The sequence below is a fragment of the Podarcis bocagei genome (assembly GCF_964188305.1).
Source record: "Podarcis bocagei genome assembly, chromosome: 16".
NCBI classification, from domain to species: domain Eukaryota; kingdom Metazoa; phylum Chordata; class Lepidosauria; order Squamata; family Lacertidae; genus Podarcis; species Podarcis bocagei.
The window spans coordinates 28,235,147-28,253,303 of record NC_138142.1 but is presented as its reverse complement, the minus strand read 5'-3'; the positions used below and the strand labels follow the sequence as shown (position 1 = coordinate 28,253,303).

At 45.2% G+C, this 18,157-nt stretch overlaps 1 protein-coding gene across 4 annotated transcripts in view; it reads right to left on the bottom strand.

Moving 5' to 3' along the window:
* Positions 1 to 547: 547 nt before the first annotated feature.
* The window catches only part of AHNAK (AHNAK nucleoprotein), a 55,895-nt gene continuing 38,285 nt past the window's right edge, over positions 548 to 18,157 (bottom strand). Inside the window, exons 5-6 of one of the 4 annotated variants that reach the window (XM_081173982.1) lie at positions 6,445 to 17,845; positions 548 to 5,838 (exon numbers count right to left, since the gene is read on the bottom strand). In XM_081173982.1, the coding sequence (XP_081030108.1) occupies positions 1,871 to 5,838; positions 6,445 to 17,845 (15,369 nt within the window). In that variant the 3' untranslated portion in view covers positions 548 to 1,870. Of the gene's footprint in view, positions 17,846 to 18,157 lie in introns of all 4 variants that reach the window. The other 3 variants (XM_081173981.1, XM_081173983.1, XM_081173980.1) reach the window with 3 other exon arrangements.

Genomic DNA, 18,157 nt, shown 5'->3' with positions numbered 1-18,157 from the left:
ATAATAGACTGTGACATAGCATGGATTCTGGGATGGGCCTACATTGTGAGGCAGGTAAATGGCATTCTTTAATCACTGTGACCCATTCTGCATAATTATTTAATCCCCAGCCTTAAAAATATAAAACCCTAAAGGTTTGCTAGGGCTCAGTTGTATCTGAAATGTACAGCCTGCCTCCTATTGTCTCTTGCTGCGAATTACGACTGCTGGTATGGAGTGGACTTTACCCCTGGACTTTGACAGCTTCGATAAATATATTTAAGGATCTACCCTGTTCTCTTGATTGAGGTTTCTTTTCATTGGTTTTAATATAGTATTTTTTAATTGTTGCAACCCGCCCTGGCGCCTTAGGATGAAAGTCGGGCAAGTAATCTTCAAAGCCCCCTTCAGACCTCCCCACACAACGATGGAAGGTTGGGGTGGCTTTTAGTCTGGGTTCACACCTATGTGTTGCTTGGAAATGTGGCGAGCTGAAAGGGGTTATTAGCTTCTCCTGAAAAAGAAGAGTGCAGCAGCTGGGATACTGGGGAATAAAAGGTTCAGGAGGTCAAAAGGTTAATAAACACTTTATTTCCATTTTACAATATCAGTTATTCTCAATTAATTTGCTTTTAAAGTGCTGAAAAGATTTTCCTTTTACTGTTTTGTTTTAAAATTGAGATACATTTGTTAAACAAAAAGATGAAGTAGATAACAAATAGCATCTGTAAGGTTGGGAGGGAATATAGAAGGCCTTGAAAAATTTTGCTCCACATCTCAGAAAACTTTCATTTCATTATACAAAAATAACAAATATATAGAGATGACTAAGATGGTGTCAGAATGTACACAAAATCTTTGGTTAATTTATCTTATCATGACTTTTTTAACCAGACAAAAATGGAAAATTATACCATGGGTGTTTTATTACATCTGTCCTGTATCAAATGAATACAAAAAAACCTGACCTTTATGCAGCAATGTAAGACTGTTTGTGAGGCCCCAAATTTGACACATCTCAGTTGCATCTATATATTTTTACAGAGTTTTTTTTCTTTTTCTTTTAACACATCCAATTTTTAAACAACAGAAATTTTTTAGCTGCCCCCTTCCACAGCAGGAGGGGGAGGGGAGTCATTGAAATGGAAAACAATTGCCATAGATCAACACTGAAGATATTTAGCAAGTCGAAAAGTATATATATTTATATGTTTTTAAAAGCTTGCTTAAGTAAACGTAAAGCTCTCAGCGTACGAAGCGCAAACCCCCAACCCTAAAACACAAGAGAGAACTTCCAAAATACATCTGAGGAACTGTACACCCCACCTTCCTAATGGCACAGCTTTAAATATCACATAAATCCAGGTTCTACCTCTTTTCAAACTGGTAGCCGGAAGAAGTGCCCATCACACAATCGGCATTATTACCCATGGCACAAATGATACTGTTTAATTCAAACTGATACAGCTGATTCACCAAGCAGCATTCTGTGTTATGTGTGTGTTGCCGCTTTTTTAAAAAAATTGGCACTACTTAACCGTTATTACAGCCACAGTGCATTGTGGGAAGTACGGCAATGCATTCTGGGATGCAAGTTTACCTGCCATATCACTGCTTTAAGAACTTTGCAAAACAAAAATGCCGCTGTATCAGTTTCTGTGAGATATTTATACATATAATCTATGGAAGAGATAATCATGTTGGGACGACTCCCTGACCACAGTAAAAACATGGTTATTTTTCAGTTAAGGCCTACCATTTCACTGGGCACCCTGTTTTTATTGCTGAGCATTTCAAGCTAGGAAATTTGTATATACACACATATAAGGGAGATAGATAAGATATATACACACAGAGACAATATGTACACGAGAACACCCCCCCATTCCACTCATTTCATTTCGTCATCACTTCCCGATACCTCATAAGAACCTTTAGTTTTTGCCCCTATCCCCCCAAACGTACCAAATTTCAGCTTGGCCTGCTTGCCTTTGTCATGCTCCAGTGTGCCTGTTGGCGTCGAATGTGAGGAATGCTCGTCGCTGAAAGACGACGACCGGTGCCGGGACTTTTTGCCCTTAAAGAAGGAGAACTTCCCTTTCGGAGAAGCAGACCCTTCCACTTCCACATCCCCCTCCAAGGAACCCAGGCTGGCCTGTAACTCCCCTTCGCACCCTGAGGCAGACACCGAGATCTCTGGGGAGCCAACGCTGCCTTTGACCTTAGATTTTGAGAAAGGGAACTTTGGCATTTTGATTTTAGATTTCTTAAGCTTAATGTCAGGCTCTTCCAGTTCGACATTCACTGCCCCGGCATGGAAACTTGCCTCTGGCGCCTGAGGGAACTCAACATCAACTCCAACCTCCCTTCCTGTTAGCTCTTGCCCTGCAACCACAAATTTTGGCATTTTCATTTTGGGGAACGACACTTGTCCAGATGGGCTTTCTAAATGGCCGTGTGGAACATTCACCCCAACAGAAGGACCTTTGACCTCTAATTTGGGACCTTTGAGATCAACCCCTGCCTTTGGTCCAGAAAACTGAAGGCCTCCAGACCCCTGCATGCCCATGTTTAGCTCTGGCCCAGAAACTTTGGGAGCTGACACATTGAGCGAAGGTCCTCTCAAGCTGACATCAGGAGCGCCAGCGTCCAAGCCCATGCCAGAAATCTTCACACCTGGTGCCCCCACGCCGATCTGTTGACCTTTCATGCCACCAGATACGTTAACGTCACCTTTCAAACTTGGTCCTTTCACATTCAAGTCAAAGCCTGGGGCAGAAATGTCATGTCCTTTGAGATCTACTTCAGGCCCTTTGATCTGTGGTCCTGAAATACTTCCTCCTTCACTGGCGATGCCAAACTGGGGCAGCTTCATGCAGGGAATCTTAATTCCAACTCCAGAGCCTTCCACGTTAACGTCAGGTGCCTCAACAGCCACCTTGGGAGATGTAATGCCACCAGAAATGCCGAAGTCTCCTTTGATCTTTGGTCCTTTCAGATTCACATCAAAGTCAGGAGCTGAAATGCCTCCTCCAGAGGCCATTTTTACTGTTGGCGCTTTCACGTCCAGGTCTGGAGCACTCACATTGACATCTAGGCCTGGGGCCTTTGGCATTTTAAGCTTTCCTTCAAAACCACTGACGTCAACATCTGGTGTGCCAAATCCGATCTTTGGACCTTTAATGTCACCAGAAAGGCCCACGTCTCCTCCAAATTTTGGTCCTTTCAAGCTTACATCCACTGCAGGAGCGCTCACACTTCCTCCGATGCTTGGGGCTGAAACATCAACACTTGCTGAGGGCAGTTTTCCTTGAAGGTCCACCTCGGGCCCCTCCACTTTCACACCTGGCTTCCCAATCTTTGGCAAGCCAAATTTTGGCATTTTCAATTTCCCTTCTAGGCCTTGTCCTTCCATCTGGGGAAGGTCAATGTCACCTTTCAGCTTTGGTCCTTTCAAGTTAATGTCAGGGGCTGACATGGAAGGAGCAGAAACACCCATGGATGGCAGGTTCACTGATGGACCTTTCAGGCTGATGTCAGGCGCGCTGAGGTTGGCATCAACACTAGGGCCTCGAAGGTCTCCTTCTAGTTTGGGACCAGCCAGATCAACATTTCCACCTGAGAATTTGAACTTTGGCTTCTTGAGATGGATGTCAGGACCTCCAATATTGACATCGGGGAGGCTGGCACTTCCGCTGGGAACTGTGATGTCAAGATCTGGAGATTTCAGAGATGGTGATGAGACATCTATTCCTGGTGACTTGATTTCCCCTTCCACCTTTGGCAAAGAAGCATCAGCCTTGAACATAGGTGATTTGATATCAAACTCGACGTCAGGAAAAGAGAGTTTCCCAAACATAGACTTCTTTCCTTTGGGTGACTTGATATTCATGTCTCCTTTCAGGGATGCTTCAGGGACAGAAATGCTTCCTTCCAAATCTGGCGATTTCATACTTGCATCCATATCTCCACTCACAGCAAAGCCAGCCTTCTTGCCTTTGACTTTAGGCCCGCTCATGTGGATTTTAGGCATTTTGAATTTGCTTTTCTTCCCTTTTCCAGAAATGGAGATGTCAGGCGATTCAACATTCAGCTCACCTTCTGGGAGGGAGACGTCTGCCTTGGGGCTTTTTGCTCCAAATCCAAACTTTGGCATTTTAAATTTAGGGAGTTTAACGTTTCCTTCTGGCCCTTCAAGGTTTACATCTGGACACTCCAAGTCAATCTCAGGGCCCTTAGCTTCAATTCCTGGCCCTTGAATATCAATTCCTGGACCCTTTAAGCTGCCTTCAACCTTGGGAAGAGCGACATCAACATCACCCTTCACTTTAGGTCCCTTCAGATTTAAGTCAATCTCTGGCATGGATATTTGAGGTGTCTTGATTTTGGGACCCTTCAGTTTTCCTTCTGGTCCTTCTATGTTCAAGCTGGGGCCTGATAATTCCAATTCACCCTTGGGTACATTTACATCGATATGAGGTCCTTCCCCTTTGAACTCAGGCATGCCAAATTTGGGCAGCTTCATCTTGGGGAATTTCACCTTTCCGTCTGGACCATGAATATCAACATTGGGAGCATCAATGTCCAATTGAGGGCCTTTGATGTCAATTTCTGGACCCTTGAAATCACCTTCAACCTTTGGTAGGGAAACGTCCACATCTCCTTTCAGTTTGGGGCCTTTGAGGTTGAAATCCACATCAGGCATGGAGATTTTAGGTCCTTTGATGTTCATTTCAGGCATCTTGAATTTAGGGCTTTTCCATTTTCCTTCTGGGCCTTCAAGTTCAACATCAGGAACATCTACATCAAGTTTGGGTCCTTTGATATCAATTTCGGGGCCCTTCAGGTCACCTTCCAACTTTGGCACTGAAACATCCACATCCCCCTTCACTTTGGGACCTTTCAAGTTCAAGTCAAAATCTGGCATGGAGATTTTGGGGGTTTTAAAATGCATATCAGGCATCTTAAACTTGGGACCTTTAAGTTTTCCTTCAGGGCATTCAAGCTCAACATCAGGAACAGAAACATCCAGTTTAGGGCCATGTATATCCACATCTGGTGCTTTCAAATCACCTCCAATCTTGGGAAGAGATACATCCACGTCTCCCTTCAGTTTTGGGCCCTTCAAGTTGAGGTCAACATCTGGCATGGATAATTTTGGCGCTTTGATGTTCATTTCAGGCATCTTAAATTTAGGTCCTTTCAGTTTTCCATCAGGTCCCTCAATGTCAATGTCAGGAGCATCTATCTTAGGACCTTTGATATCTATTTCAGGCCCTCTTAGATCCCCTTCAAATTCTGGGACGGAAACATCCACATCACCTTTAAGTTTAGGCCCTTTCAAGTTTAGATTCATGTCTGGCATGGAGATTTTAGGTGCCTTGAAATGCATGTCTGGCATCTTGAATTTAGGGCTTTTCCATTTTCCTTCTGGGCCTTCAAGTTCGACATCAGGAACATCTACGTCTAATTTCGGCCCTTTGATATCCACGTCGGGCCCCTTCAGATCACCTTCAAACTTCGGTACAGACACATCCACGTCACCCTTCACTTTCGGCCCTTTGAGATTTAGATCGAAATCTGGCATGGAGATTTTGGGGGTCTTAAAATGCATGTCAGGCATCTTAAACTTGGGACCTCTGAGTTTTCCTTCAGGACCTTCAAGCTCAACATCAGGAAGGTCAACATCTAGTTTGGGACCCTTGATATCCACATCTGGGCCTTTCAGGTCACCTTCCAGGTTTGGAACTGAAACGTCAACATCTCCCTTCAGTTTAGGGCCTTTCAAATTGAAATCAACATCTGGCATGGAGATTTTGGGTGCTTTGAAGTGCATGTCAGGCATCTTAAACTTGGGACCTTTCAGTTTTCCTTCTGGGCCTTCGATGTCCAGGCTTGGTGCGTCAATGTCCACTTTTGGAAGAGAAACATCAAGGTCTGCTTTTGGGAGGCTCATGTCTACATCTGGGCCCTCAGCCTTGAAGCTAGGCATTCCAAATTTGGGCATTTTGAATTTTGGCATTTTCAGTTTTCCTTCTGGGCCATGGAGGTCGACATCTGGAGCATCAATATCCAGCTTGGGACCTTTGATGTCAATTTCTGGACCTTTGAAATCACCTTCAACCTTTGGTAGGGAAACGTCCACATCTCCTTTCAGTTTGGGGCCTTTGAGGTTGAAATCCACATCAGGCATGGAGATTTTGGGTGCTTTGATGTTCATTTCAGGCATCTTGAATTTAGGGCCTTTCCACTTTCCATCTGGGCCTTCAAGTTCAACATCAGGAACATCTACGTCAAGTTTGGGTCCTTTGATATCAATTTCAGGGCCCTTCAGATCACCTTCCAACTTTGGCACCGAAACATCCACATCCCCCTTCACTTTCGGACCTTTCAAGTTCAAGTCAAAATCTGGCATGGAGATTTTGGGGGTCTTAAAGTGCATGTCAGGCATCTTAAACTTGGGACCTCTGAGTTTTCCTTCAGGACCTTCAAGCTCAACATCAGGAAGGTCAACATCTAGTTTGGGGCCCTTGATATCCACATCTGGGCCTTTCAGGTCACCTTCCAGCTTTGGAACTGAAACGTCAACATCTCCCTTCAGTTTAGGGCCTTTCAAATTGAAATCAACATCTGGCATTGAGATTTTGGGTGCTTTGAAGTGCATGTCAGGCATCTTAAATCTGGGCCCTTTCACTTTTCCTTCTGGGCCTTCAATGTCCAGGCCTGGTGCGTCAATGTCCACTTTTGGAAGAGAAACATCAAGGTCTGCTTTTGGGAGGCTCACGTCTACATCTGGGCCCTCTGCCTTGAAGCCAGGCATTCCAAATTTGGGCATTTTGAATTTGGGCATTTTCAGTTTTCCTTCTGGGCCATGGATATCGACATCTGGAGCATCAATATCCAGCTTGGGACCTTTGATGTCTATTTCTGGACCCTTCAAATCACCTTCAACCTTTGGTAGGGAAACGTCCACATCTCCTTTCAGTTTGGGGCCTTTGAGGTTGAAATCCACATCAGGCATGGAGATTTTGGGTGCTTTGATGTTCATTTCAGGCATCTTGAATTTAGGGCTTTTCCATTTTCCTTCTGGGCCTTCAAGTTCAACATCAGGAACATCTACGTCTAATTTCGGCCCTTTGATATCCACGTCGGGCCCCTTCAGATCACCTTCAAACTTCGGTACAGACACATCCACGTCACCCTTCACTTTCGGCCCTTTGAGATTTAGATCGAAATCTGGCATGGAGATTTTGGGGGTCTTAAAGTGCATGTCAGGCATCTTAAACTTGGGACCTCTGAGTTTTCCTTCAGGACCTTCAAGCTCAACATCAGGAAGGTCAACATCTAGTTTGGGACCCTTGATATCCACATCTGGGCCTTTCAGGTCACCTTCTAGCTTTGGAACTGAAACGTCAACATCTCCCTTCAGTTTAGGGCCTTTCAAATTGAAATCAACATCTGGCATGGAGATTTTGGGTGCTTTGAAGTGCATGTCAGGCATCTTAAATCTGGGCCCTTTCACTTTTCCTTCTGGGCCTTCAATGTCCAGGCCTGGTGCGTCAATGTCCACTTTTGGAAGAGAAACATCAAGGTCTGCTTTTGGGAGGCTCACGTCTACATCTGGGCCCTCTGCCTTGAAGCCAGGCATTCCAAATTTGGGCATTTTGAATTTAGGCATTTTCAGTTTTCCTTCTGGGCCATGGATATCGACATCTGGAGCATCAATATCCAGCTTGGGACCTTTGATGTCTATTTCTGGACCTTTGAAATCACCTTCAACCTTTGGTAGGGAAACGTCCACATCTCCTTTCAGTTTGGGGCCTTTGAGGTTGAAATCCACATCAGGCATGGAGATTTTGGGTGCTTTGATGTTCATTTCAGGCATCGTGAATTTAGGGCCTTTCCACTTTCCATCTGGGCCTTCAAGTTCAACATCAGGAACATCTACGTCAAGTTTGGGTCCTTTGATATCAATTTCAGGGCCCTTCAGATCACCTTCCAACTTTGGCACCGAAACATCCACATCCCCCTTCACTTTCGGACCTTTCAAGTTCAAGTCAAAATCTGGCATGGAGATTTTGGGGGTCTTAAAATGCATATCAGGCATCTTAAACTTGGGACCTTTGAGTTTTCCTTCAGGACCTTCAAGCTCAACATCAGGAAGGTCAACATCTAGTTTGGGACCCTTGATATCCACATCTGGGCCTTTCAGGTCACCTTCCAGCTTTGGAACAGAAACATCCACATCTCCCTTCAGTTTAGGGCCTTTCAGATTTATGTCCGGCATTGAAATCTTGGGCACATTAAAATGCATTTCAGGCATCTTTAATTTGGGACCTTTGATCTTGCCCTCTGGGCCCTCTATATCCAAGTCGGGAGTTTCAATGTCCACTTTGGGTCCTGATACATCAATTTCTGCTTTGGGGAGGTTTATATCTACCTCAGGACCCTCTGCCTTGAAGCCTGGCACTCCAAATTTGGGCATTTTGAATTTGGGCATTTTGAGTTTGCCTTCTGGTCCATGGAGATCAACATCTGGAACATCAATGTCCAACTTGGGGCCTTTGATATCTATGTCAGGACCTTTCAAATCCCCTTCCAGGCTTGGTGCAGAAACATCAAGGTCACCTTTTAATTTAGGACCTTTCAAATTCAATTCCACATCAGGCTTTGAAACTTTAGGTGATGAAATATTCAGGGAAGGCATTTTAAATTTAGGGCCTTTCACTTTTCCATGAACATCAACATCTGGGCCTTGGGCATCAACTTTGGGCCCTGAGATATTAACATCTGGTTTCTTAAGCTTCACGTCAACCTCTGGAGTGTGAACCTTTGGACCAGAAAAACTGAACTTTGGAAGCTTAAATCTTGATTTCTTTGTTTTCGCTTCAATATCTATTTTTGGTGCTTCTAAGTCAACTTCAGGTCCTTTCAATTCAACATTAGGACCTTTGATGTCGCCTTCCAAGTCTCCCTTTAATTTAGGACCTTTCAAATTCAAGTCAATGTCTGGCATTGAGATCTTTGGAACATTAAAATTAATTTCAGGCTTCTTAAACTTGGGACCCCTTAATTTTCCTTCAGGGCCTTCGATTTCCAAATCGGGTGTTTCAATGTCTAGGCTGGGGCCAGATATATCCACTTCTCCCTTAGGTAAGCTCACATCCACGGAAGGGCCTTCTCCCTTGAAACCAGGCATTCCAAATTTGGGCATTTTAAACTTGGGCATTTTGAGTTTGCCCTCCGGACCGTGCAAGTCAACATCTGGTGCGTCAATGTCCAATTTGGGGCCTTTGATGTCAATGTCAGGCCCTTTCAATCCACCTTCGACCTTTGGCAGAGAAACATCCACATCTCCTTTCAGTTTTGAACCCTTCAAATTAAGATCCACATCTGGCATGGAAAGCTTTGGCGCTTTGATGTGCATTTCTGGCATCTTAAACTTGGGGCCTTTAATTTTACCATCTGGACCTTCAATATCTAACTCAGGGCCTTCAATGTCCACCTTGGGAGCAGATATATCAATGTCTCCCTCTGGGAGATTTACATCCAGTTCAAGACCTTCTCCCTTGAAGCCAGGCATTCCAAATTTGGGCATTTTGAATTTTGGCATTTTCAGTTTTCCTTCTGGGCCATGGAGGTCGACATCTGGAGCATCAATATCCAGCTTGGGACCTTTGATATCAATTTCTGGACCTTTGAAATCACCTTCAACCTTTGGTAGGGAAACGTCCACATCTCCTTTCAGTTTGGGGCCTTTGAGGTTGAAATCCACATCAGGCATGGAGATTTTGGGTGCTTTGATGTTCATTTCAGGCATCTTGAATTTAGGGCCTTTCCACTTTCCATCTGGGCCTTCAAGTTCAACATCAGGAACATCTACGTCAAGTTTGGGTCCTTTGATATCAATTTCAGGGCCCTTCAGATCACCTTCCAACTTTGGCACCGAAACATCCACATCCCCCTTCACTTTCGGACCTTTCAAGTTCAAGTCAAAATCTGGCATGGAGATTTTGGGGGTCTTAAAATGCATATCAGGCATCTTAAACTTGGGACCTCTGAGTTTTCCTTCAGGACCTTCAAGCTCAACATCAGGAAGGTCAACATCTAGTTTGGGACCCTTGATATCTACATCTGGGCCTTTCAGGTCACCTTCCAGCTTTGGAACAGAAACATCAACATCTCCTTTCAGTTTAGGGCCTTTCAAATTGAAATCAACATCTGGCATGGAGATTTTGGGTGCTTTGAAGTGCATGTCAGGCATCTTAAACTTGGGACCTTTCACTTTTCCCTCTGGACCATCTATACTGAAGTCAGGAGCATCAATATCTAATTTGGGACCTTTGATATCAACATCTGGTCCTTTCAGATCCCCCTCTACCTTTGGCAAAGAAACATCTACATCCCCCTTCAGTTTGGGACCCTTCAGGTTCAGGTCAAAATCTGGCATGGAGATTTTGGGTGCTTTGATGTTCATTTCAGGCATCTTAAATTTGGGCCCTTTGAGTTTTCCTTCAGGGCCTTCAAGCTCAACATCAGGGATGTCAACATCTAGTTTGGGACCCTTGATGTCAACATTTGGGCCCTTCAAGTCACCCTCCAATTTAGGAACAGAAACATCAGCATCTCCTTTTATTTTGGGACCCCTCCAGTTCAAATCAATGTCCGGCATGGAGATCTTAGGGACATTAAAATGCATTTCTGGCATCTTAAATTTGGGCCCTTTGAGTTTTCCTTCAGGTCCTTCAATCTCAACATCAGGAATATCTACACCAACTTTAGGACCTTTGATGTTGACATCAGGGCCTTTCAGATCACCTTCCAACTTCGGCACTGAAACATCCACATCCCCCTTCACTTTGGGTCCTTTCAAACCCAGGTCTAAATCTGGCATGGAGATTTTGGGAGCTTTGATATGCATTTCAGGCATTTTGAATTTGGGGCCCTTTAGCTTCCCTTCAGGTCCTTCCAGGTCAACATCAGGAACGTCAATGTCCAATTTGGGCCCTTTGAGATCCACCTCCGGGCCTTTCAAGTCACCTTCCAACTTTGGCACAGACACATCCAGATCGCCTTTTACTTTGGGACCCCTTAGGTTCAAATCAATGTCAGGCATAGAGATCTTAGGTGCCTTAATGTGCACTTCTGGCATCTTAAATTTGGGGCTCTTCCACTTTCCTTCTGGACCTTCAATGTTAACATCAGGAGCATCAATGTCCAATCCTGGCCCTTTAATGTCAATATTGGGGCCCTTCAGATCACCTTCCAACTTCGGCACTGAAACATCCACGTCACCCTTCACTTTCGGACCTTTCAAGTTCAAGTCAAAATCTGGCATGGAGATTTTGGGGGTCTTAAAATGCATGTCAGGCATCTTAAACTTGGGACCTCTGAGTTTTCCTTCAGGACCTTCAAGCTCAACATCAGGAAGGTCAACATCTAGTTTGGGACCCTTGATATCCACATCTGGGCCTTTCAGGTCACCTTCCAGCTTTGGAACCGAAACGTCAACATCTCCCTTCAGTTTGGGGCCTTTCAAATTGAAATCAACATCTGGCATGGATATCTTGGGTGCTTTGAAGTGCATGTCAGGCATCTTAAATCTGGGCCCTTTCACTTTTCCTTCTGGGCCTTCAATGTCTAGGCTTGGTGCATCAACATCAACTTTTGGAACAGAAACATCAATGTCTGCTTTGGGGAGGCTCACGTCAACATCTGGGCCTTCTCCTTTGAAGCCAGGCATTCCAAATTTGGGCATTTTGAATTTGGGCATCTTCAGTTTGCCTTCAGGTCCATGGAGATCAACATCAGGCATGTCAATGTCCAATTTGGGTCCTTTGATATCAAATTCTGGGCCTTTCAAGTCTCCTTCAAGTTTGGGGACTGAAACATCCACATCACCCTTGATTTTGGGACCTTTCAGATTCAAATCAACATCTGGCATGGAGATTTTTGGAGCCTTGATGTGCATTTCGGGCATCTTAAACTTCGGACTCTTCCATTTTCCTTCAGGGCCTTCAATGTCAACATCAGGAGCTTCTATGTCTAGCTTAGGACCCTTAATGTTGAAGTCTGGTCCTTTCAAGTCACCTTCCAGCTTTGGAACTGTAACATCATACTCTCCCTTCACTTTAGGGCCTTTCAAATTGAAATCAACATCTGGCATGGATATCTTTGGAGCTTTGAAGTGCATGTCAGGCATCTTAAATCTGGGCCCTTTCACTTTTCCTTCTGGGCCTTCGATGTCCAGGCTTGGTGCATCAACATCAACATTTGGAACAGAAACATCAATGTCTGCTTTGGGGAGGCTGACGTCAACATCTGGGCCTTCCCCTTTGAAGCCTGGCATTCCAAATTTGGGCATTTTGAATTTGGGCATCTTCAGTTTTCCCTCTGGCCCATGGAGATCAACATCTGGCATGTCAATATCCAATTTGGGTCCTTTGATATCAAATTCTGGGCCTTTCAAGTCTCCTTCAAGTTTGGGGACTGAAACATCCACATCACCCTTTATTTTGGGACCTTTCAGATTCAAATCAACATCTGGCATGGAGATTTTTGGAGCCTTGATGTGCATTTCGGGCATCTTAAACTTCGGACTCTTCCATTTTCCTTCGGGGCCTTCAATGTCAATATCTGGAGCTTCGATATCCACTTTGGGGCCCTTGATATCCATTTGGGGTCCTTTCAAATTGCCTTCAATATTTGGGACAGTTACATCCATCTCCCCTCTCGCTCTGGGACCTTTCAAGTTTAAGTCAATATCTGGCATGGAGATTTTGGGGGTCTTGAAATGCATTTCAGGCATTTTGAACTTGGGACCTTTCACTTTTCCCTCTGGACCTTCGATGTCTATGCTCGGCATATCAGCATTCAGTTTTGGTCCCGAAACATCAATGTCTGCTTTAGGAAGGCTCACGTCAACATCAGGGCCTTCCCCTTTGAAGCCAGGCACCCCAAACTTGGGCAGCTTCATCTTGGGCATCTTAATTTTAGCATCTGGGCCTTCAAGGTCAACATCTGGGAGATCCGCATCAAGTTTGGGGCCCTTTATGTCAATGCTGGGTCCTTTCATATCACCCTCAATCTTTGGGACAGACACATCCATTTCACCCTTCATTTTGGGGGCCTTGAGATTCAAGTCGACATCTGGCATGGAAATTTTAGGAGATTTAATATTGAGTTTTGGCATCTTGAATCTGGAACCTTTGATTTTTCCTTCAGGACCCTCCAGTTCCACATCTGGGACATCAACATCCAAGTTAGGACCCTCAATGTTGACCTTGGGTCCTTTCAGGTCACCTTCTATCTTTGGCCCAGAGATATTCACATCTCCCTTCAGTTTTGGCCCTTTCAGATTGAAATCCACATCTGGCATTGATATCTTGGGTGCATGGATATTCAGTTCAGGCATCTTAAACTTGGGCCCTTTCAGTTTTCCTTCTGGGCCTTCAATGTCCAAGGCTGGTGCTTCAATGTCTACTTTGGGAGCAGAAAGGTCAACGTCTGCTTTTGGAAGATTTACATCCACCTCTGGACCTTCTGCTTTGAAGCTTGGCATTCCAAATTTGGGCATTTTGAATTTGGGCATTTTCAGTTTTCCTTCTGGGCCATGGAGGTCAACGTCTGGAGCATCAATATCCAGCTTGGGACCTTTGATGTCAATTTCTGGACCCTTGAAATCACCTTCAACCTTTGGTAGGGAAACGTCCACATCTCCTTTCAGTTTGGGGCCTTTGAGGTTGAAATCCACATCAGGCATGGAGATTTTGGGTGCTTTGATGTTCATTTCTGGCATCTTAAATTTGGGGCCTTTAATTTTGCCTTCGGGTCCTTCAATGTCCAGTCCAGGAGCTTCAACGTCTACTTTGGGACCTGATATACTAATGTCACCCTTTGGAAGACTGACATCCACACCAGGGCTTTCCCCTTTGAAACCTGGCATTCCAAATTTGGGCATTTTCATTTTGGGCATCTTCAGTTTTCCTTCAGGACCATGAAGGTCAACATCGGGCACATCAATGTCTACTTGGGGCCCCTGGATATCAATTGCAGGACCTTTTAAGCCACCTTCTAATTTCGGCACAGAAACATCAAAGTCCCCTTTCACTTTAGGCCCTTTCAAGTTCAAATCAATGTCCGGCATGGAGATCTGATGAGTTTTAATATGCATTTCAGGCATCTTGAATTTAGGACCTTTTATTCTGCCTTCTGGTCCTTCAATATCTAATCCAGGAGCTTCAATGTCCACCTTTGGAGCTGAAACATCGATGCTTCCCTTTGGAAGACTGACATCTACATCAGGCATTTCACCTTTCACACCAAACTTGGGCAATTTCATCTTTGGCATTTTGAGTTCAGGTCCGTGAAGTTCGACATCTGGTGTTCCAATGTCCAATTTGGGGCCTTTGATGTCCACAGCTGGGCCCTTTAATTCTCCTTCTACTTTTGGGATGGAAACGTCGACACCTCCCTTGACTTTGGGGCCTTTCAAGTTCAGGTCAATGTCTGGCATGGATATTTGCGGGGTCTTAACATGCATTTCTGGCATCTTGACATGAGGACCTTTCAGTTGTCCTCCAGGACCTTTGATGTTGAAGGTGGGAGCTTCAATGTCTACACCTGGAGCTGAAACATCGATGCTTCCCTTTGGAAGACTGACATCTACATCAGGCATTTCACCTTTCACACCAAACTTGGGCAATTTCATCTTCGGCATTTTAAGTTCAGGTCCATGAAGTTCGATATCTGGTGTTCCAATGTCCAATTTGGGGCCCTTGATGTCCACAGCTGGGCCCTTTAATTCTCCTTCCACTTTTGGGATTGAAACGTCGACACCCCCCTTGACTTTGGGGCCTTTCACATTCAGGTCAATGTCTGGCACGGATATTTGGGGGGTCCCCTTGACTTTGGGGCCTTTCAGATTCAGGTCAATGTCTGGCATGGATATTTGCGGGGTCTTAACATGCATTTCTGGCATCTTGACATGGGGGCCCTTCAGTTGTCCTCCAGGACCTTTGATGTTGAAGGTGGGAGCTTCAATGTCTACATTTGGAGCTGAAACATCGATGCTTCCCTTTGGAAGACTGACGTCTACATCAGGCATTTCACCTTTCACGCCAAACTTGGGCAATTTCATCTTTGGCATTTTGAGTTCAGGTCCGTGAAGTTCGACATCTGGTGTTCCAATGTCCAATTGGGGGCCCTTAATGTCCACAGCTGGGCCCTTTAATTCTCCTTCCACTTTTGGGATTGAAACGTCGACACCCCCCTTGACTTTGGGGCCTTTCACATTCAGGTCAATGTCTGGCACGGATATTTGGGGGGTCCCCTTGACTTTGGGGCCTTTCAGATTCAGGTCAATGTCTGGCATGGATATTTGCGGGGTCTTAACATGCATTTCTGGCATCTTGACATGGGGGCCCTTCAGTTGTCCTCCAGGACCTTTGATGTTGAAGGTGGGAGCTTCAATGTCTACATTTGGAGCTGAAACATCGATGCTTCCCTTTGGAAGACTGACGTCTACATCAGGCATTTCACCTTTCACGCCAAACTTGGGCAATTTCATCTTTGGCATTTTGAGTTCAGGTCCGTGAAGTTCGACATCTGGTGTTCCAATGTCCAATTGGGGGCCCTTGATGTCCACAGCTGGGCCCTTTAATTCTCCTTCCACTTTTGGAATTGAAACGTCGACACCCCCCTTGACTTTGGGGCCTTTCACATTCAGGTCAATGTCTGGCACGGATATTTGGGGGGTCCCCTTGACTTTGGGGCCTTTCAGATTCAGGTCAATGTCTGGCATGGATATTTGCGGGGTCTTAACATGCATTTCTGGCATCTTGACATGGGGGCCCTTCAGTTGTCCTCCAGGACCTTTGATGTTGAAGGTGGGAGCTTCAATGTCTACATTTGGAGCTGAAACATCGATGCTTCCCTTTGGAAGACTGACGTCTACATCAGGCATTTCACCTTTCACGCCAAACTTGGGCAATTTCATCTTTGGCATTTTGAGTTCAGGTCCGTGAAGTTCGACATCTGGTGTTCCAATGTCCAATTGGGGGCCCTTGATGTCCACAGCTGGGCCCTTTAATTCTCCTTCTACTTTTGGGATGGAAACGTCGACACCCCCCTTGACTTTGGGGCCTTTCACATTCAGGTCAATGTCTGGCATGGATATTTGCGGGGTCTTAACATGCATTTCAGGCATCTTGACATGAGGACCCTTCAGTTGTCCTCCAGGGCCTTTGATACCAATGTCAGGTGCAGCTATGTCCACTTTGGGGCCTTTTAGATCCATCTGGGGCCCCTTGAGGCCGCCTTCTATCTTTGGCACAGAAACAGCCACATCGCCCTTTAGGTTTGGCCCTTGGACATTCAAGTCCACATCTGGCACAGTGACTTTTACTGGTGATGTTTGCATGGACGGCATTGAGACTTTTGGACCTTTCAGGTCAACATTGGCAGTTTCAATATCTAGATTGGGACCCTTAATATTCATTCCAGGCCCTTTTAAGTGGCCTTCCACCCTTGGCCCTGAAATGTCCATGGTGCCTTTCCCTTTAGGGCCCCTGAGATTCAAGTCAACATCTGACATAGAAATTTGGGGTGTCTGACCAGCTATTTCAGGCTTGCCATATCTGGGTCCTTTCAAGTGTGTTTCAAGGGTCACGTCAGGAGCTTGCAAATCCACTTTAGGTCCTGAGATGTTAAGTCCCCCTTTTGGAACAGTCACAGTCACTGCAGGGTCTGGTGCAGAAAATTTAGGAAGTTTCATGTGGGGTATTTTAAGTTTTCCTTCGCCCCCTTCAAGGCCAACATCTGGAGCCCCAAGATCCACCGCAGGCCCTTTGATATCCACCTTGGGGCCTTCCAATGTTGGAGAGGTGGTCTTCAGGCCACCCTTCAAGTCCACACCTTTCAGGCCCACGTCCATCTGTGGTTGTGGAATTCCAGGTTCTCCCATGGCCCATTTGGAGCCTTTCAAGGACACTTCTGGGCCTTTTATTGAAGCTGATGGAGCCACTGCATCAAGCTGAGGAACCTCAACATCAGAAACTGATATACCAAATTTGGGCATTTTCATTGCAGGAAACGCCACCTTTCCTGTGCTTCCAGTGTTGATATCTGGATATTTGATGTTGCCTTTGACGCTGGTACTGGAGATGTCCACTTTTGGACCTTTCAGATCACCTTGAATTTGGGGTCCCGAAATACCAACTGAAGGCCCCTTGAGGTGGGGCAATGATAAATCAGCTTGCAGCCCTCCCACATCACCTTGGATTTTACCCCGACCTCCTTTCCCATTCACTTCCGGTGTTGTAACATGGAAACCAGCTTCCTGGCCTCCTGGTATAAAGTCAGTCTGGGTTCTCAGATCTACACCTGTGACATGAGGCCCAAATATTCGAATATCAGTTTTCCCAACCTTAGGCTGTTCCATGTGGATGCCAGGAACACCAAACTCCAACCTCTGAGAGGGTGACTCAATAGTTGGTCCGGTATACGTAATGTCAGGTCTTCCTCTCACCCCAGCGTGGGAGTCTGTTATCTGGGTAGTTGTTCTCCCTGACAAGTCAACGTGTGGGATCTTGATGACAGTTTTCCCAGGTTCTGTTTCAATCTCAGCTTTGGAAATGTGGGTGAGTTCATGTTTCGGAATCTTGATTTTAAACTCCGGGCTGCTGATGTCAATCTCTTTGGCTCCCTCATGACCTGTGACATCGACAGTGTAAGCAGTAACTCTCTTGGTGACTGTGATGGTTCTGCTTTGGGTTCCTGTGTGCTCAACTTCCATGCCATCTTCCGATTTAAGGCGAGGCTTGATTTTTGTGGTATAAATCCGTTTGTACTCTTCGTCATCTCCGCTCTGGAACAGAGAGGAATGAGTTTACTGTCAACGGTAGTCTAAACATAAAATACTGAAATCTACACCTATCAGTCTATCACATCTAAATCCACAAGTGCAGTATGGATTGAAGCACATACAGAAAGTGGCTGTCGCTTGTGGACAGTTGAAGAGGCCTTACTTCTCTGCAGGGCTTTTTTTCCAAATAAAAAATTAAAATTCCTGCACATAGAAAGCAAGATATCAGCAAAATCAACAACATTGTAGCCTTGCCTTTCTCCTTGATAATTTGTTTTCCACATGCAGATAATTTTGTAGTGCCAACCAGTAACA